The sequence below is a fragment of the Portunus trituberculatus genome, chromosome 27 (genome assembly GCF_017591435.1).
Source record: "Portunus trituberculatus isolate SZX2019 chromosome 27, ASM1759143v1, whole genome shotgun sequence".
Taxonomy (NCBI): domain Eukaryota; kingdom Metazoa; phylum Arthropoda; class Malacostraca; order Decapoda; family Portunidae; genus Portunus; species Portunus trituberculatus.
In genome coordinates this window covers 12,386,480-12,407,401 of record NC_059281.1, presented here as the reverse complement: position 1 = coordinate 12,407,401, position 20,922 = coordinate 12,386,480, and the positions used below count along the sequence as shown (strand labels likewise).

General features: G+C 41.0%; 2 protein-coding genes across 6 annotated transcripts in view; one reads left to right on the top strand and one right to left on the bottom strand.

Annotated features, from left to right (window-relative positions):
• LOC123509903 overlaps positions 1 to 2,036 on the bottom strand; it is a 5,703-nt gene extending 3,667 nt beyond the window's left edge. The window contains exon 1 of the mRNA XM_045264518.1: positions 1,906 to 2,036. Within this exon, the coding sequence (XP_045120453.1) occupies positions 1,906 to 2,026 (121 nt within the window). The 5' untranslated portion in view covers positions 2,027 to 2,036. The remainder of the gene's footprint in view (positions 1 to 1,905) is intronic.
• Positions 2,037 to 7,575: 5,539 nt separating this feature from the next.
• Positions 7,576 to 20,473, top strand: LOC123509902 (mediator of RNA polymerase II transcription subunit 14-like). 5 transcript variants are annotated; one of them, XM_045264512.1, is made up of 26 exons: positions 7,576 to 7,666; positions 8,763 to 8,960; positions 9,105 to 9,237; positions 9,547 to 9,688; positions 9,866 to 10,023; positions 10,525 to 10,686; positions 10,896 to 11,027; positions 11,376 to 11,573; positions 11,694 to 11,841; positions 11,971 to 12,178; positions 12,348 to 12,507; positions 12,819 to 13,023; positions 13,411 to 13,574; positions 13,991 to 14,164; positions 14,546 to 14,795; positions 15,252 to 15,443; positions 15,582 to 15,769; positions 16,099 to 16,293; positions 16,731 to 16,940; positions 17,194 to 17,449; positions 17,782 to 17,909; positions 18,054 to 18,161; positions 18,279 to 18,437; positions 18,617 to 18,751; positions 18,862 to 18,996; positions 19,124 to 20,473. In XM_045264512.1, exons 2-26 carry the CDS (start codon positions 8,869 to 8,871, stop codon positions 20,201 to 20,203), a joined length of 5,112 nt encoding a protein of 1,703 aa, XP_045120447.1. In that variant the 5' UTR covers positions 7,576 to 7,666; positions 8,763 to 8,868; the 3' UTR covers positions 20,204 to 20,473. The 5 variants fall into 5 exon arrangements, with proteins under 5 accessions (XP_045120447.1, XP_045120452.1, XP_045120451.1 ...); XM_045264517.1 differs by having other exon boundaries at positions 7,577 to 7,666; positions 14,546 to 14,777; positions 16,102 to 16,293; XM_045264516.1 differs by having other exon boundaries at positions 7,577 to 7,666; positions 16,102 to 16,293.
• Positions 20,474 to 20,922: the final 449 nt, after the last annotated feature.

Below are 20,922 nucleotides of genomic sequence, written 5' to 3'. Positions count from 1 at the left end.
ATATATATATATATATATATATATATATATATATATATATATATATATATATATATATATATATATATATATATATATATATATATATATATATATATATATATATATATATATATATATATATATATATATATATATATATATATATATATATATATATATATATATATATATATATATTACATTGGTGTAGATATATAGGAGGTTTTCTCTTAAACATAGTTCATTGATATGATGGCCAACTCAGTATTCAATATCTTCTTTATATTCTCTTTATTCCTCAAGAGTCTTATTCTTTTTAGAAAGGTGTTTAGGACGCATCCTTAAGTGGTCATTTTCTGCTACATCCAGGATTTCTGCTCCTAGAGCCTTCTTCAGTAGCATTCATCGGTGTGTTCTTTTTAAGGGTGATGGTGAGAGTATGGTTCCGTGGCTATGCGTGTTCCTTCTTATACCGGTGCCCAGACAGAAAGCAATTGTGACTGGCTGATTGGCTGCAAGTAAACTGCTCCCTGCCGTTCGTTGCTCGTTACAGATTGGCATCTCAATGCTTGCTGTTCATTGCTGACTAGTTGCTGCTTCTCCTCTTCCCTTGGTGCATGCTATGGGAGACCTCGTAAATTGTCTGATTGTATGTTGAGGGTTGGTGAAAATTCTTTTGTGAAATTTCCAAAATAAGCAATCTCCGCGAATCGATGCAGGTGTCCGGCCTAACATTCAACATCGAAAACAGTATAGGTGACTCTATGACTCTTCTCAACGTCCTAGTTAAGCAAGATAGGGACTCCTTCCAGACCGAAATCTACATCAAGCTTACCAACTTGGGATACTGCCTAAACGGAATAAGCGTGTGCCACAAAAACTATAAAGATTCTATAATCAATGCCTACATCCGAAGAACACTTAGTGCTGCAGTACCTGGAAGAAAGTGCATAAAGAAACTGAGAGGGTCATCCCAAGTACTACTAGTAAATTAATTCAGCGAACGAGACATCATGTGCAGTATCAAGAAGATAACGGAGCAGAGCTACAGGTCTAACAGCTAAACTGAAGACAGCAGAGTAGAGATGGTCATCTAATACAGGATATTTTTTCGACTTCGTACAAGGAAGAAAGAAGAAAGAAAAACATAGTCAATAGAAACGTCAAGCCAACAAACTGAGAGAAAAAAATGTCTCCACATCTACAACCAAAACAAGAAAACATGCTAGCTCCTACTACGTAACAGCCTTGATCAGAAAAAGGAAACGACTCAGAAGTCCCACGTTATGTATGTTCTGCAATTGAGGAAACCGTGCAGTCCTCAACTCATCTTATATTGGAATGACAACTACTAAGTTATCCCAACGCCTAGCATCCGGACCCCTGAAAAACCATCTACTAGAACAACACGATACAATGCTAACAAGAAGCATGGTCGAAGATACAGAAATGTTATAGACACCTGCATGGATTTGCAGAGATTGCTTCCTTTGGAAACTGTTCATATAAGAATTTTCACCAACCCTCAACGTACACTCAGACAACCTATGAGCTCTCCCTAGCTCTCCCTAATAATGTGTTTTCATCTACATTTTGTTTTTTTCTCACTCGGTTAAAATCTATACTGCCATATGGCAACACGTACTGTCTGTTAACGTCCCAGGAGTTTCAGTGGACGCCAGCTTAGCGTGAATGTAACGAAATGCGTTATTCATATGTTCATACCTATACCTATCATATGAATTTGTAACTATATCAGCCCTCTCCTGCTGCTGGGTATAGTATAGTTTATACGGACTGTTGTTTTAACGTACAGGAAAAAAAAATATTTCTGCAGCCACCATCTCGATGACGAGTTTGGGAACTTGTCATATGCAAAAGAAAATGACAAGATTTTGCCTGAACTGTTTTCAATGCACTCACCTGGATTGAGTTGTGTCGTCATTCTCGCCTCGGCAGAGTGTGTCGGACCGCCAGCTTCCCAGCCTTTATATAGGAAGGAACAGGAGGCAGGACGTGTGCACCGGCCACAAAAGGGGCCCATCACTGTTGCCACAGAGGACTGGTTGTACTAGCGGTGTCTTATTACTGTTCATGGTGCTGGGCTGAAAACAATGTACACTCCGGGTAAATTTTCCTTGGTCTTCCTCTCGTGTATAAAGGACTGTTTACAAAGGCTACAGAGATGGTTCCTCAGGTTATCGTGGTATTTTCTTCCACTGATGATCGCCGAATATCTGTCAAATGATAGTGCCTTAGATGCATAGAACTGTGCTTCAAGCAACGGTATTGGAGAAAGAAGCGAAAACCTTGCTGTCTTTTACTGTAACTTGTACTAAGACTTCAGATCTGGAAAAAAAAAAAAAAAAAATCTTGCGTCAGATCATATTGTTCTACGTTATTTTCCTATATCCTCCTCCTCCTCCTCTTGAAATAATCTTTCAGCCTTACTTCCGTTCTCCATTCATTCACATCTTCCATTTATAGCAACTCTCTCTCTCTCTCTCTCTCTCTCTCTCTCTCTCTCTCTCTCTCTCTCTCTCTCTCTCTCTCTCTCTCTCTCTCTCTCTCTCTCTCTCTCTCTGCGCCCTGGGTGAACCCTCCATCGGACGCCGCACCTCCCCCAACAAAAAGCCAAACACCAATGTGTACATGACCCAGCATTAGGTTGACGTGATAGTAGGGGCGCCCCACCGGCCACTCCTCTGACTTCACGTGGAAATTACCACTATTAGTATAGAAAACTAGCTTTTTTTTTACTTATTTATTTATATATGGGATGGTTGCCCACATTGCTTATATATAGAGAGAATGATTAATAGGACAGCATGTACGAGTGTGGGAGACGCGATGAACTTCACAAACTTTTCTTCTTAGTAATTGTTTTTAAGTTGAAATAATTTTTCTTCCGTCATTTCTTTAACATGTAAATCTTTCTTTCTCCTCCTCCATTTCCTCTCTCCAATTTTTTGTATTCCTTTTCTATAACGACTATAACAGTGACAGAAGAGGAAGCAATAGAAAATATTCAGTAATAATTTATTTTCCTTTTTTATCTTATTTTCTTCTTCTTTGCGGTAAGGTGAGCAAAGCTGTCCAGAAACTCACGCTCTCCTCTCCAGTCTGGTGACCAGTGATCTTCAAGGCAGTAAAATGTGCCATGTAATGTATGCAAAATAGACTACCTCTGTTTTTGGACATAAAAGACATAAAGACCAAGGCAGGTGTGTGTGTGTGTGTGTAATTCACTGTTTGATCTGCTGCAGTCTCTGACGAGACAGCCAGACGTTACCCTACGGAACGAGCTCAGAGCTCATTATTTCCGATCTTCGGATAGGCCTGAGACCAGGCACACACCACACACCGGGACAACAAGGTCACAACTCCTCGATTCACATCCCGTACCTACTCACTGCTAGGTGAACAGGGGCTACACGTGAAAGGAGACACACTCAAATATATCCACCCTGCCGGGGAATCGAACCCCGGTCCTCTGGCTTGTGAAGCCAGCGCTCTAACCACGGAGCTACCGGGCCGGTAGCCGTGTGTGTGTGTGTGTGTGTGTGTGTGAGAGCTCTCTCTCTCTCTCTCTCTCTCTCTCTCTCTCTCTCTCTCTCTCTCTCTCTCTCTCTCTCTCTCTCTCTCTCTCTCTCTCTCTCTCTCTCTCTCTCTCTTTCTTTCTTTCTATCTTTTTATCCGCCTAATCACTACACATTTTTGCTCCGTGTTTGCCCAGCACATCACAACTGTTATACACTTACACACACACACACACACACACACACACACACACACACACACACACACACACACACACTTACCTTTCCTCTCACGTGACGTGCATCTCTTCTTAAATGCAATTACCTGTTTACACACTTTTCTCTCCCTTCGTTCTCACTGCTTTTTTTTTTTTTTTTTTTTTTTTCATCTTTAGCCTTTGACAGCCAATTTTTTTTTTTTTTTTTTTTTTTTTTTTTTTTTTATCTCTATCTTATTCCTTTCAATTTCCATGGCTTCAAAGCTTCCTCAGGGTGAAACACTTTCATCTCCTCAATATTTCCCACTGAAGTTAATTCAACTTTTTGTTATTTTCTTCTACCTTCGGGACAAGTTATTCATTACGTAATACTTCTTGATTCACAGTTGTCTTCGACATGGTTACAGAGCAGTTTATATATATATATATATATATATATATATATATATATATATATATATATATATATATATATATATATATATATATATATATATATATATATATATATATATATATATATATATATATATATATATATATATATATATATATATATATATATATATATATATATATATATATATATATATATATATATATGCCAGTATGTTATATTTCTTGAACAACATACATTTTGCCAATTTTTTTTGTTTTTTTCTCTCTTTTAACAATATTTAATACGTGTGGATTACGACACACCCGGCAGGTACATTGCAACATAAACCCTGCCTCCTCTAGTTACACAGTATATGATTTTGTTTATCTCAGCCGTTCCCTGAAGCACGGTGTTTACCTTTGCTTTCTCCTTACCATCTTTCCACCCGGGGGAGGAGGGTGGACTGAAGCGGGGAAAAAATCATGTCCGTTTACATACATTCACAGAGAAAACATTCTGTTTATGGGATGTGAGGCAAACATCAGTCTGCCAGTGGTGGTGTATCATGATTGGGTTCTGTTGTTTCATTACTATGGTTTCAATAAAAAGTTTTATATAGTAGTAGTAGTAGTTTCGTCAAATACAGTTTGTGAATAGAACGATATATCCCATCACATGTGCTGTATAGAAATAAGAGTTGTGGTGTCCAGTGTTCCCGTGCTTCTAAATACTTTTTCTTGTTTGTTATATCTGCCAGTTTCTTGTTCCTCTTGGTATCTTCATGTGAATTGCCAATGCTTACCAAGAAAAGGATTTTCTCATCGTATTAGCCAGGAAAATACACGTAGATTACAACCAAGATTTCCAAATATTGTGCCTCGTGTGGTCCACTTTATTTATTTATTTATTTTTTTTTTCTGTTGGTATCTTAATCTAAATTTCATACCACGAAAGTACTATAAAAAGTTTGTTTTCTTCTTTAGTGTTCACCTGATACAATACATGTCAATTATAACTAAGCAAGATTTTATAATATTGCATCTCGTTTGGTAGCCTACCTTGATCTACACCACAAGAATACTATGAAAAGAGAGTTTTCATGGTATTTCATCGAATGTTAGGGTCACACTACAGCTTTTTTTTTTTTTTTTTTTTTTTTTTTTTTTACTACGACGCCCCCGACGGTCGTAGGAGGGCTGTCGCCGGCAGCAATGACATCATTTTAACGGCTTTAGGCCTGTCGTAAGATGTCGTAAGTCAAGTCGTACGTTAACGTGACGATATCGTACGATATCATAAGATGTCCTTGTTGTCACACTACATCGTGGAAGCATTACGACAATCGAGCGCTGCATTCGATTGTCGGGAAAAGATTCACGACAAGCAAAGCCATTTCATGGGGTGTACGATGACGTTATAGAGAGATACGATGTCGTACGTGCTGCAAACGACATCTTTCGACATCGAACGAACCAAAAACCCGTAAAATACTGAGTTACGACTGGTTTTTTAACCTACGTCTGCCAGCAACGCACGAAAACATTGTCGCAACTCGCAAGAATCAGATTGACGAGTGCGACCATTCGTGAGTTGTCGCCACTTCTCCCAGGCCAGTGTTGCTGGGTGCAGGGTAATCACCTTGTTTTAGGATAATTTGAGCACTATCAGGTTAACATTATTTCATTTCAGGTTAATATTATTTCATTACCTTACATAATATTGTAATATTTCTTACATGTGCTATCACGGAATGAGCCAGCAACTACAAGCCTGGTCGAAATAAATAGATTGCTGGCGAACCAATTGGAGCTTTTTGACAGAACTCTCTCTCTCTCTCTCTCTCTCTCTCTCTCTCTCTCTCTCTCTCTCTCTCTCTCTCTCTCTCTCTCTCTCTCTCTCTCTCTCTCTCTCTCTCTCTCTCACACACACACACACACACACACACACACACACACACACACACACACTTGGGATCCCTATATATACGTACATATATCCAGGGGCACCTAGGCGCGCCCTTGCGTCGTCAAGGGAATGCAGGGCGCCATCGCAAGTTTGGCGAATGCGTCATTTCAACATTGTTTAACATCGTCCGACATCGTTAGCGTAGCATATGTTGTCGCAAACCAAGAAAATTTTAAAATTCTGGTTGTTCCCATTTTCTTTGGTACGTCGTACGTCATCGTTGTGGCATATACATCATCTTACGTCTAGGGTCTGATGTCGTACGTCCTTCGTTTTTCGTGTCCTTCTTGCACGAAATGCTTCCAATTGTTATGATAGCCGAATGCAGTTGCAGAAATTAAAATGGCCTGTACAACCATCAGGGGCGTCGCAAGAGCTGTACTGTGACCCCAGCATAATAAGGTACACTCAGATTATATTAATTGTAATGTATTTCGTTTCGTACATTCAACAGATTTTTTTATACTTATTATCTTGATGAAAATTGTCTTGCTACTGTATTTTTCCCAGCCAGTAAATACTATGCATTATCTAACCGTTGTATATAACCCTGTATTTGTGGTGGTTTACATCACTCAGTCCCAATTTCACTAACTGGTGGGAATGATAAAAACCTCAAATATTGAATACCTATGATAGAGGAGAGATGATGTCACACGGATGACTTCTTTTTTTCTTCTCTTCATAGCAGTGTGATGGAAAATGTAAGATAATGTGTGATGCAAGCAGTGTGATTCTTTTGAAGTGGTGTTTGACTTCTGCCCCGCCCATTACGCTGTTTTGATCTCAGTTATCTGGGCATGACATTGCAGAACCGTACATACTTTCCCTTTCCCGTAGCGGACATGACTGTATTGTACTGAATTAAGGAAAAATAGTGATTGGCTACATTCCTCTGATAAATGAAAAGACCCGCAATGACTGGTTCTTTCTAGTCTTGCAGGTAGCGAACCTTCCAAGACTTCCTTCATTAAACACTACCTATGCTCTTTGGTCTCAGATACCGCCCTCTCCCATCAAGGTAAGGGGGTCTTGGCTGTGTGTACCAATACAAGGCCACCCAGTCATGTCATGTCCGTTTTATGGTTATAGTGTTTGGTTTTCAAAGGTCTGTATATATTTTTTTTTTTCTTATTTTCTTTTACAATAATAATTATCCTTCACTAGTTTTTTTCCAATTATCAATTTTTCTTTGTTATTATCACGAATTTACAGCGCTGATAGTTTTTTATATATTTTGTTACTATTATGTTAGCTTACTATTAGTAAAGTTCGTGAAATTTTATTAGTGCCGAAGTGAAGACTGGTAAAGCGTAGGATGCACAGCGTGACGCAAAAATTACGACTATCGCTATGAACATCTGGTTATCATTACCTTCAGAACGATCAAACATGAAACTTTTTTGTGAACCCCTGACTATTCAGTATAAATCGGAATACTTATCTTTTATACTTAAACTCAATGTTTTTCTTGTTGTAGTTGACGTAAAAACAGCTAACCGACAACTATTCTGCGCCACCTTGTAGGTAGGGCAGCGGCTAGTCGTGGTCGGCGGCTCGGCAATTCGCATCGCTTCTCTTGTGTAGGTAACTCCTACCTGTGTTTTGCAGCTCCTCTGTGATAATGGGGCTGGGTCAGATGTGAAGGGCCGTGTGATGGTCTAGCCGTACCTCACAATAAGCAGCACGTAGCTTGAGATTGATGGTGTAGCGGGGTAAGGAAAGATTTGTTTAGTTGGCTGGCTGTGAGTGACGCTTGAGGGAGCACCGAAGACTACTTATTGTGATTTACTGTGCCTCTAAGTTGAGATGGCCGGGTCGCTCCCTCAGTCATATCACCACTTCGCCTGTTCTGCATTATTTCAGGCTAGATGTAGCGTGGCTAGTGTACCCTGGTATAGGTGGCTGGTCTGGTGTAGCAGAACCATTTGTCCCAGACTCCCAGCTTTTAACGTTTTCAGGAAAATTGTGGAAATAACTCTTATTATATTCTAAGACAATGACCGCTTACTTTTCGGCACAGTATGAGCTTTATTCACACAGTGATGTGTACAATGAAGGCATCAGCAATGAAAATTAAGGAATCGGAACCAAGCCTTACATACCGGCCCCTCAATTGACGCTGTTTACTTATATATATATATATATATATATATATATATATATATATATATATATATATATATATATATATATATTATTGCAGTGCTGATATCTGGTCACGTATATAAGAAAATAATTACTGGCTTTAAGTGAAAAGAATCTAAATATTTTTATATATAACCACAAAATGGAAGTCCTAACTTTGGCCAGACTAAATAGGATCCCTAGCTGTCATTTCCCTCTCTGGTTAATTGCCAGGAATTGGGACTCCCTGCCTAACAAACCTAGCTAAGTAACTTGGAGATCCCATTCATACAACTTCCTCACATGTATTTTGCCAGTCACCCACTGGAGGTACTGTAACAGTCTGCCCATGCAGCCTTTCTGTATCTGTAAGTGAGCCATGAGCAGGATGTCTCTGAGGAGTTCCCAGAGAGATTGTAATTGTGAAGGTGTAGGTAATGTAAATTCATTAGTTTTTTTTTTTATGAAAATTTGTAAGGCAACCAGTAACTTCAATCAACATATTCACTAATACACAGAAACTCTCACATATCACTGTATCTTCCCTTTCAGAAATTTAAAGAGGAGTCACTACCACCATCACCATGACCCCAACCCCAGCCCCCACCCCCCTGGAGAGTGGGAGTGGCGGGGCGCCCATGGACTCCTTGGGTGGGGAATGGGTGGCCAGCTGGGGACCATTTCCCTTGGTGTACTCATTCAATACATCAATCAGCGCACATACTCAGATTTGCTTAACCTGGCGGAAATGTAAGGGAATAAATCTCTTTTTATTTTACCATCTTACTGTGAAGTGAAAGAAAATGCAGGATTTGCAAATGAAATTTCTTGGCATATATATATAATAACTGCTTTCTTCCTTTCTCTCCCTGCTTTTCCTTGAACAATGAACAGCCTGCCAAGGAAGAGTGACATGGAGAAGAAGGTTGACATCGTCCAGTATGCCCAGCAGACACGGCAACTTTATGTTCGGCTCCTTGCCCTTGTTAAATGGGCGGCCAGTGCCTCAAAGGTGGACAAGTGCTGTGTAAGTACCAGTTATTAGCATCAAAACAGGCATAAGGAAAGAAAAATAGAGAGGGTCTTTGTGTTGGAGTCTGGGTAAGTCTGGTTTTCAGAGAGAAAGAGAGTGAGTTTTATGACTGGTAGATACTTCAGATGGAAGAGGATGTTATATGAGGTAAAAAGACTGGGTACTGATGTATTGAAGAAAAACTGGAAGAGTAAAAGAACCAGAGCATGTAGGATGAAATGCAGGGATAGGCAAGGGAGGATTAGATACCACAAAATTTGGGAAACATTCTCAATTGGCTTGTTAACCTTTATTTATCTGCAGCACATAATGGCATTATTGGAGAAACAAAACAGCCTCTTCACGGACACAGCCGACAAGCTTTACCACATGACTAAGGAAAATCTGGTGAGAGCAAGGCTGCCACACTTCCACATCCCGGCTGCCGTGGAGACCCTCACAACAGGTGGGTATGCAGGAGACTACAAGAGGAAATTTATGGCTGTTTGTAGTGTATGTGGCTTGACTGTTACATTGCATTACCCACTAAACATCTCTCATTACTATGTGATGAGAGAAGTGGGACTAGCAATAATACTAGGAGGATACTGACCATTCTGTGCAATTTCAACACTCCCCTTAGGCTCGTACAACCGACTGCCACTCACCATTCGCCAGCGCATCCTTCCACCAGAGCCTATCACCTCAGTGGAGCGCAAGTCAACACTCACCAGACTAGAACAAATCATTCAGCATCGTCTTGTCACCTCAGAGCTGCCACCCCAGATGAGGACATGCAGGGTAAGGTGTTTTTAAGGCTGGGGACAAGAAAACACAACTTTGGCCCAAGAATTACTGTTTTTAAGGTCTTCTTTATTTGGTTTTTGTATAGATGTGAGTAGTGTATATTAGTAGTCTTGTATTAAAATCACATTTTGTGACTGATTACAGACCTTTTGAAGATTCATGTTAGGAGTGGTCCCTTTTGATACATGTCCATAATGATGTAGTTATGCATAGGTCATACTAGGATTGTTCTTAAAAGGAGAAGTACCATAATTTTAGCTTGTATTAGGGTTTATGGTGAAGTGTGATGGTGTAAGTTAGTGTGTAGGTGTCTATGAAATTAGTTGTTGGTGGATAAGCTTTATATAGTTATTAAAGTATTAATTTTTTATTTGCCTTATGCTATCATAAAGTTGATTTATATATATTGCCTAATAAAATTGAATGCACCTTGCATGTTTCAAGTTTATTGTTCTTTATTCTCTTTCTCTGGTAATTGTTGCAACCTTCCCACAGATAGAGAACGGGAGAGTACGCTTCACTGTGGAACATGAGTTTGAAGTGAGCCTGACCTTGATGGGGGATGCTCCTGGAGAGCCATGGAGGCTGCTAGAAATAGAGATCTTGGTCGAAGATAAGGAGACGGGAGACGGAAAGCCACTTGTTCATCAGATGCAGGTTAGGGAATGACACATTTGGTTTGTATGGATGAATGTTCACTCATGTTATAGCATTCGATCATATTGTAAAGAATGGCATAATTTTTTTTAAATACTGGGTTTATATTTACTAATACTAATGTTTGGGGATTTTTTTTTTACCTTATTCCAGCTCTGCACAAATGATTTCTTTTATTCACTTTCCTCTTTATTTTGCACCATGCACAGATTGCCTTCATCCACCAGCTAATCCAGTCACGTCTCCAGGACAACCCCAACCCTTTGCAGGAGACATACATGGTCCTTCACTCTTTTTGTCAGTCCCTGCAGCTGGAGGTCCTCTTTACCCAGACCCAGAAGGTAGTAGTGGGAAGCACCACACACCACCTTTCAGTTTCCATATTGTCATGTATCATTACAAATGAAGATGAGAATCTTTTGAAGGTTCTCCTTTTTTGGTGTAAGTCAGTCTTCTTCAAAGTATGACTTGGGATGCATGGTTGGGCTGCAAGCTCTTATCAGATGAGTTGCCACATCATAAACAAATAAAATAAGGATAGGGTGATTTTTAAAGTTCTTATTCTTTTCTTAAAGAAGAACCTTTGTACGCAGTTATAGAACATTTTAGAGTTCTTAGATAATAACCATTTTTCACTTTCTAATAAAGTGAAGTCCTTGACCCCTGTTCTTATCCCTGGCGCCCATCAGCTGTTGGAAGACCGGCTTGACTCCCACATCCGCATTGAAGAGTACATCCAGGGGCGCTCCCTCACACTCACCTACTGGCGTGAGCTGAGCCAACACGACCCTTCCTCCCAGTTGGGCTACAGGCTAACCGTACAGACAGATCCAACTCAGCCCTCTAAACCCCTCACTGTCCTCCATACACCATGCCTGGGCTCTAAGGTCAGGCACTACTATCTCTAATAACCAATTTCATCTTTTTGCATTCTGTTTACCACCTCATTATGGATGCATAATGTCTTGGCTTACCTCATTGCTTCATCCTCTCTCATCCAACCCTAGGAGTCGGAAATAGCAGAGCGTGCCATCAGGAGTGACCATTTGTCCATTGAGCGTTTGCTGGTGCACACCATCTACCTCAGGACCAAGGCACGGCTGTCTGAGCTGAAGCAGGAGCTGGACGCTAAGCTTGGGGCGGACGCTGAGAAGTGTGAGTGTTGGTCAACAGTTACGCCGTGAATGCAGAAAATGTTTGTGTGAAAATTTGTTTTTATGTGAAATACAGTGCAGCATCCTCTTGAACTCAGTGACTAATAAGGAATGGTTTTGTTTCCCCCAGGCCAGCTGAGTGGATCTCCAGCAGTACTCCATGTACCTATACTGCAGCCCAACCTGCGGTCAGAGCAGCTGCTAGTAACAGTGGACACCCACACAGGTGTGCTCCTTCCCTCAGTCCCACAGTATGACAACTGCCCCATCATCCCAGAGTTACAGGTGGCCCTCAACCATGACCACTCAAAGCTGCATGAACTCATCTCAGAGCTCAGGTGAGTGTCATTTATTCTAGGCCACCTCAGGCTGTGACCTTATAAGGGATTGAAAACCTTATTTCACCAGTAATACTTTTAGGACTTCTGGCATTGCCTGTCCAAACATTAATAAACATCAACTATCACACTTGCTTCATTTGTAATTTATTTGATAAATGGGTGACAGGTATTGGTTGATGGTACGACGGACTGAAAAGACTCTGCAGCATCTTCCAGCTACAGCTCATGAGCGACTGCCCCTCATGTACTACACCTCCCACCCACTCAATGCCCTCTCCAAGCATAAAGTGTTCATCACCTTCCACAAACATCCAGGCTATGTTGTGGTGAGTTCACTGAGGCTCGTTCATTAAACTGCAGATAAGAAATTGAACTGTGATAGTATTTGATTAGTGGACATATATTCCAGCATATTGTTTGCATAATCTAGACAGTCTTTCTTTTCATACTGTCATGAACTTCAGGTAAACATTGCACTAACTATTTGAATATGCTTTACTGTGTTGTGAAAGTGTATAGATAATCTTGTTAAGCTCACCAAACACAAGTCACAATATTTTCTTCAACCCATTCCAACATTTTCTTCCACAAAATGTAACTTATAGATGTTTGTTGAAACACTCTTTTGTGTTACCAGATTGTTGAGTTTCATGAGCGTGAGGGAAGCCCATGTGAGGTGGAGCAGAGCCTGTACTTCATGGTGGTGCGGCAGGCCAGTATTGAGGACAACCCAGACGATGACACAGTACAGACTGCCATTCCTAAGAGTTACCTGAGAGCCTACCACCTGGTGAAGCTGGACTCCTTTGTGTGTACCCATGGTCCCTCTACCAAAGTTGATGGTGAGTCAGCTCAGTGCTTCTATAGTCTGTGGGCAAGGATGAGGCTCCATTCTTATATTAAGGGAGTTTGGCATGAAGAGTTTACTAATGTATTGGTTGAATGAAAGTCTTATCTTCGCGTTCTGTTTTATTGGCATATAGAGCTCAATTTTCCATGTAGAATGTTTAGAGCTATTATTTTTCTTATTCTTGTATACATTTACATGTCAAAGATTTGGTCATTGATATAAAAATCTGAAGGATCAATTATTCTTCTTTACTATGAAGCTATGTTTACTCTGTAATGAGGAATATTTTTACCAGTTGTGCTTCTTAGATTTAATTTAAGGATTCTAACAATGCAATCATCAAATTATCTACTTTTTTTTCACCTTCTATTCATAACAGTGGTGGAGCCAGGTGAGCGAGCACTGGGAGGCAAACGCAAATTACTCCAGCGCGGTGAACCTGCCAGCAAACGGGTCAAGGTCCCAGCATACTTCCTTCCTGATGTTGCCCAGTGTGTGGCTATGACTGATGTGAAGCTGCCTCTGACACATCTTTCCCTCAAGGTATGATGGACCACAAATATAAAGGAAACTACCAATTATTTATATTCAAGCTGCCATAACCTCAGTGAATTATGATTTTGTTACATCCTTTCAGTCATACAAACTTTTGAGTGATATGGTTTAATGATTATTTTAGTTGATCATTATCTTAAAGGTTATCCAACATTATCAGACAAACCAATCTCTCTCTCTCTCTCTCTCTCTCTCTCTCTCTCTCTCTCTCTCTCTCTCTCTCTCTCTCTCTCTCTCTCTCTCTCTCTCTCTCTCTCTCTCTCTCTCTCTCTCTCTCTCTCTCTCTCTCTCTCTCTCTCTCTCTCTCTCTCTCTCTCACTAGTCATCCCATAATCTTGTGCTGTGTAATTCATCCCTCAGGCAAGAGTAACTGTTTAACACCCAACCCATATTTAACCTGACAGCTCCGAGAGCACGGGGTTTTCAACACTGGCGAACAGATAGAGGAGGGTGGTATGGGGGTGCTGCTGCGTCTCATTGACCTACCCAGCACCGAGGGACTGTCCACCAGCACCATCCTTGCCCTCCGCAAGCACCTTCTGTCTGCCTCCATCCGCATGCAGGTGGCAGTGGCCTGGGTAAGCAGTTACTATTGTCATTCTACATCTAGTGAGACTATTCCTTTAATCTCTCTCTCTCTCTCTCTCTCTCTCTCTCTCTCTCTCTCTCTCTCTCTCTCTCTCTCTCTCTCTCTCTCTCTCTCTCTCTCTGTCATGCTCTTTATGAAAACTGACAAGTGCAGTGGTACGGTATACTAGAATTGTTTCGTGATGGTCATTTGCCTCAAGTTTCTCCTGGTAGTGTGGTTATCTTGCCATTGACACTTTTCCATCTCCTTTTACTTGAATTTTTGTGCATGGAATTAGATTAAGGTATCGATGCTCTGAGTTTTATGTGACAGACCAAAGTATTTTGCATAATACTCATTTTTACCATATTATGTGAAACTCACCCCACAGCAATTCACGGGCTCAAGGGTGTTTGGAATGGAGTACCTCTTTACCAATTGCCCGGTGGTGAGCCAGCACTCTAGGGAGCAGGGACCACGGCGGGCGTGCTACTTCACTTATGACGTCACAGGTGCAGAGAATGTCAACACTACTGTAGAGGCAATTTTGGCTGACTGGACTTCCATAGCCAGGCTCTACCAGCTTGTGCTACAGTTTGCTGCTCAGCTGAAGGCATCCAGAGGTGTGTGGGGGAGCCTAGGTTAGTGCAGGAACTTGGGTAAGGATAGGATAGACATCATTATCATCATCAAGAGCATCCTATTCATTAATTATATAGTTTAGAATAGCCACCATATTAGCTTTAGCTATCTATAAGTATATTAGTCAGGTTGTGTTTAATTATGTGATTAATATTTTCACCACATCATGCAGGCTTCTTATTAGTATTATTTATATGAAATGGTGTGCCTCGTGTGGGAAAAAGTATATATACAGAGAAGTACTATTTATTGTTGAAGTCAATTTCAATGATTGTCCATATACATTTGTTTTCTTGTTGATTTTTATCTATGCATCTCCATTTGTCAGTAGCACAGTCATCCAGACATTTTCAATATAGCATTTTTTTCTTTTCTACAAATAAAATTTCATTTTAACTCAGATTAAGTTATCTTTTCTGATTCCTTTGCACTGTTTCTGCTCCTCACTTGCACAGCTGGTGTGGAGTCAGCAGGCAGTAGCAGCAGCAGCATCAGTAGTAATGTGCCAAACCCAAAGACACTGAGTGAAATGGTGAGGGTACGCTCATTCAACTACAAGTCGATCACACTCTCCTATGGGCCAAGCTTTGATGCTTACTGCGTCCTGCGCTTTGTGCCGGAAAAAAAAGCCTTTATAGTTAGCTTTGGTGAGTATGATAGTAAGAGTCAGTCAGGAATTAAAAAAAAAAAAAAAAAAATATTGGAATTTGTATTTATGTATATGTTGCTGGTTTGCTAAATCTATTTGTTGTGTAATTAACTTTTAATGTACATTAATGTCACAGGCATGAGTGGTGAGGGAGTGTGGGCCACCAACCCCCACACACTGATGCAGGAGCAACTGCAGGAATTAGTCAACCAGAATGGAGTGATGGGACTAGTGGACTTGGCCACTACCCTGCACCACACCTACCAGCCTCTCCTTGCTATCTCACAGCTTTCACCAACCCTTCACTTGGGAGTTATTGATAAGGTATTTTGCTTATTGAATTCCAGGTTTTCAGTTGCAAGCATTTACGCTATCAGTTTTCAGTGTATGCCACTTGCAATGTTATTATAACAGTGAGACTTAGATGAGGTTGTCAGGTGGTTTCATTAGTGCCAGGGGAGTCACCTTAAAAAAATGTTAATAAGTAATTGTGCTCCTATTTTTCTGCTTCTGCAAGTGATCAATGTTTTAGCAAGGAAGCATTTGCACTTACAAATGGTTTGTGCATAGGGTAACATTCTGTCTCTGAGTGTCATGTATTTCAATCGTGTTTGCTATACCTTCTTTCCTAACTCTCCTTCTCCCTTGACAAGCAGAAGAATAATCCCGTCAAGAACTTCACAATAATGCCACAGTCGCCCACACGTGTCAACATCATATACCGCAATGTGTACTGCCTCAATGTGGACCTGCTGCAGAACGGCCTCATTGCATTGCGGGACGGCGCCTACAGCAGCTTTGACACCTCCAAGCTGATTGAGGAATTCATACAGATACAAGGACTCAAGGTATTGTGACAAATTAGTGGTATACTGGTTGTGATATGCTGTGTTCTAGATAATACCTATTTTTAAGCTAACCAGTAGGGTTATTTTCCATTGGAAATGTTTTTTTACTGCATTTATCTTTTCACATATGCCTTACATGGCATTCTTAGTAATTTTGAAAATAGCTAGTACTGAATAAATTGTTCACTCATAAAAGACAGCATTTATTTGATCTATTGCCAAGTCCTTAGTTTTTTCAATCTTATCTAGAAGAGTAATGATTCATATTACAGTGCCTTGATATACTTACTGAGTTCTCATCTGCAAAATGAGAATTGTAAAACATTGCTTATCTACCAGAAGTTAATGAAGAATTTTTGGAAGCCTGAAAGGTCATGTTTGTCCACTAATCCCTCTCTTCAGGGATGCTGTAATTAATTTGTGTCTGTCCTTCACAGGCATTCCTCAGTAAATATGTGGATGAGTCAGCAATCAACATCCGGCGCTCCCAGTCTGAGGAGGAGAATCCCCCAACACCCATACCACTGGATGACACCCTCTGGACCACACACAAGGCAGCCTCTCCTGCCCGCCATGGCCCAATGACACCCCCAATCAGCTCCAACCCCCACACCCCTGCCAGCCCTCACCCTGGTGGCATCACTCAGGTAAGGTTCATCCTTTTTTTTTTTTTTTTTTTTTTTTTTTTTTTTTTTTTTAATGGCACCAGGCCCACTGAATTGCTGGACTCGTGCAGAGACAAAAGTATTTTCAAAGTTTGAGGATTAGATTTTATTGTTGTTTATAAAGGTGTAACACTGTATATACATTAAATCATCTAAAATCTAACTTAACTGTTCTGACCACTGCCTAACACTGATTTGTATACTTATGTGCCTAATTTCTTCTATACCATCCCAGACTAGTGGCCATGGAGGAGGATTTGTTGCCAGCCCTGCACAGACTGGTTTCTCCTTAGCCTCCCCACCACCTCTACCAGGCATGAATCCATCCCCTGCTATGCTGCCCCATCCTTCCCCCGGCTCTGGCTTTCTGGGCTCCAACTCTCCCTCCTCAGCAGCCCAACATGGTGTATCCTCTCCTGGGTTCCTAGTTCCCTCCCCTGCTGGCCCTCACTCAGTCCCCATGCACTCCCCAGCTTCAGCCATGATGCATGGTAAGTGAGCTCTGCCTGTCACCTCCTTGAGAGTTGAGTTATCAGTTATGATGATAATGGCAATAGTTATGACATGAAACTCAGACTTAGTGATGGTTAAATTACCTTCTTGTTCACATGTAGGTAATGTTTGTTAGTCACATTTGTACAGATCTTATTTCAGCACCATGACAGGAATGACTTCTCCAGCATGAAGCAGTTAGAGTAGACCTGCTTGTCTGTCATTCTCTTGCCATCATTGTCTGAGTTTAAATGTTGTTTATTGTATATCATGATAGAAAATATATATAATGATTTTCAAAATTTGAATTTGGTATGGTTCTTATGTACAGGTGGAGGAACTAGTGGACTAGGCAGTAGCTGTGGACCTAACCGAGTGCTGCCAAATAAACCATATGCTGCAGCTGTCCCAACAACCCTCACCCATGATGCCTTCCACACCTTGTGTTCTCCCACCCCAGTAAGTGTAAGGAGAAAGGAAAGAGGATAAGATAGAAAAAAAAATATTAGAGTCCTAAGTATATATGAAATTTATTTTCTTGCAAATTTGTGACCTGAAGTACATACAAGATATTAAATTGATCCATCCCTTACTCACCTGCAGATGGAGGAATCAGGTGGGGAGAACACCATCCAATGCTTGCTTGAGCAGTTCTTGGGGATCACCTACATAAAGCGACACTTCCAGCAGCTCTGTGAAGGCTGTGAGATGGTAAGTAATGTGATCTGTACAGCTGCCAGCTTGGGCTGTTAGTAACTTTCTGATAAAAAACCAAAGCAGGACAAGCAGAACACTTGTAACTCATTATTCAATTCATCTGCCTTACAGATGAAGGCAGTAAATGGAGTGGAGGCAGGCAGCCTGCAGTTCAAGACAGAGACACTGGTGTGCCAGCTTCTGGTGCAGTCCAGCCCTGGTTACAGCCTCATACTCAAGCTGCAGTCCCCAGCTGACCAATCTGAACATTGGACTCAGGAAGAGCTGCAGGTGAAAAGCAACTTTTAATTCATCTTACACAGTAGATCTTGTAAAGAAATAGTCATTTAAGTGCCTTCGTAATTAAAGTGCAGCTGGTTTGGAAAAAATGGCTACTTGTTTCATAGATATACAACATTAGAAAAGATATGTTACTCATGCTATATAAACTCTAATTCTCTCTCTTGCAGACCATAGAGAAATTTTTCCGTGCAAAGGTCCCAATCCCACCATACAGGCCGTATGCTGTCCAATCGTTTTATAACATCCTCAAGTTCTCTGCCCGGGTGCTCAGAGATTGTATCAAGCTAATGCAACTTGAACTTGTAAGTGGAGGAAGCTTGAAGGACTTGTTAATTTTCTTTAATCCTGAATAAAAATGTGATGATGTCAATTGTTGTCCTGCCCTTAGTGGCCAATCACCATTTCTTTGCAGAATCCCAGCCCTCAACTTCAGCAGCAGATGAAATGGAATATCCAGTGGTGCCTCACCAATCCTCCCATTGGATACCACATAGCACCACCTGGTCTTCAGATAGTGGTGGTGTCACGCAGTAAAATCCTCCTCTTTGTAAGTAACATGTTGGTGGGGATTGCTTAATCACATTTATTTAGGAATTGGTCATAAACTTGATCACTATTCTTCATAATTTTTCTAAACTATGCTGTAATAATTGCAAAATGTGTTGTGATCACAGTTCCAGCTGACCCGTGTGAACACCGGTGTTGGGGAGGATGGTTCTGGCTGTGTGATGCTGCCAGTGGTGTACGACTGTGTCACCAACAAGACTCAGATGGCTGAGCATCGACAACCAGGAGCAGCTCTCACACTCACCAACCAGGTCATCAATGACATCATGGCCCGTGCTCACTTACAAGCAGGGGAGCTTTGTTTGTATCCCTATATCAGGGAGCTGGTTTGTGGTCTTGCACTTGGTCCAGATGGAGCTGCCTTGGCTGTTGGCCCTCCACCACCAGCACCCCCTTCATCATCATCCACTGTCACCCCTGCCTTAGGCTCTCCTCACCTGCCTTCTCCACATGTAGCTTCTCCTCACACTCCAGGTTCCTCAGCTGCCTCAGTGCAGGTTTCTGCCCCGTCCCCAGCTATGATGTCCAGCAGTAATACAGCAACTTCAGCCTCAGCACATTACACCTGTCCTAAGCCAGTGTCCAGTGTGAGCCATGTGCCTACAGGGATGGGCACCATGCCTGTCATGACTGGCAACATGAGTCAGGGTCATATGACTTCTATTGGTGGTGGAATCATGCAGAGTGGCCCTCGCTCACTCCAGCAACCTGGTCAAATGACCATTGGCCCTGGAGGAATGCAAGCACATGCAAGCATGCAAGCTGGACCAGGTATGCAGAGCAGTCATGGAATGCAGACCAACATGCAAGGAGGGCCTGGAGGAATGCAGGCTGGTGGCATGCAAGGACCAGGAGGTATGCAGGCTGCCATGCAAGCAGGTCATAGCATGCAAACAGGTCCTGGGGGTATGCAGGGACCAGGTGGTTTGGGTGGGCCTGGAGGCATGCAGCCAGGGATGCAGACTGGACCTGGTGGTATGCAAGGACCTGGAGCCATGCAGGGTGGCCATGGGATGCAAGGAGGACCTGGAAGTATGCAAGGTCCTGGGTCTATGAGTGGGCCAGGATCTATGGGTGGACCTGGATCATTGGGAGGACCTGGAACAATGGGAGGTCCTGGAACCATGGGACCAGGAGGTCGGCAAGGAGGCTTTGCTGGCAATATGATGAACCAGTTCAATCGATGAATCTGCCTGATGGCTTACAGCAGGTGCCTATTTTCTTCCTTACAAAGGGACAACTGCCTGACAAGACAGTTGGTTTAGTAATCAACTACTTTTGACACCTCTGCTAAGGGGGTTAGGGGAAAAAAACACGACAAATTTTGTTAGTTATCAAACCATTATACTGTACAGTATTGATTTATGTTTTTTCTTTCTTATTTGAGCCTCTTTCAGGTTAATATATTATGGAAAGTATTCTTAAGACTATAAATAAAAAAAAGTTATTTTTATTCACCCTCAATTTCTCATTACAACCATGTGTATTTTCTGATCAAGGCTGATATCCCCCCTTTCTCTAATATATATATATATATATATATATATATATATATATATATATATATATATATATATATATATATATATATATATATATATATATATATATATATATATATATATATATATATATATGAGAGAGAGAGATATAAAGGAAAAGATGAATTATTATGAAATGGTAACTGTTTGTAGGTGGTCCTTGTTATGAGGGAAATGAAGAACTGGAATAATTTTTTTTTTTTTTTTTTTTTTTTTTTTTTTTTTTTTTTTTTTTAGGGCTAAATGAGACCTAACAATAATTAATGGGTTATCAGATATCATACCTGAAAAATAAAATTGGTTAAATGGGTAGCAAACGTTTGATATAAAAATAATTTATTGAATGATGCACCTTCCTTTGGAAG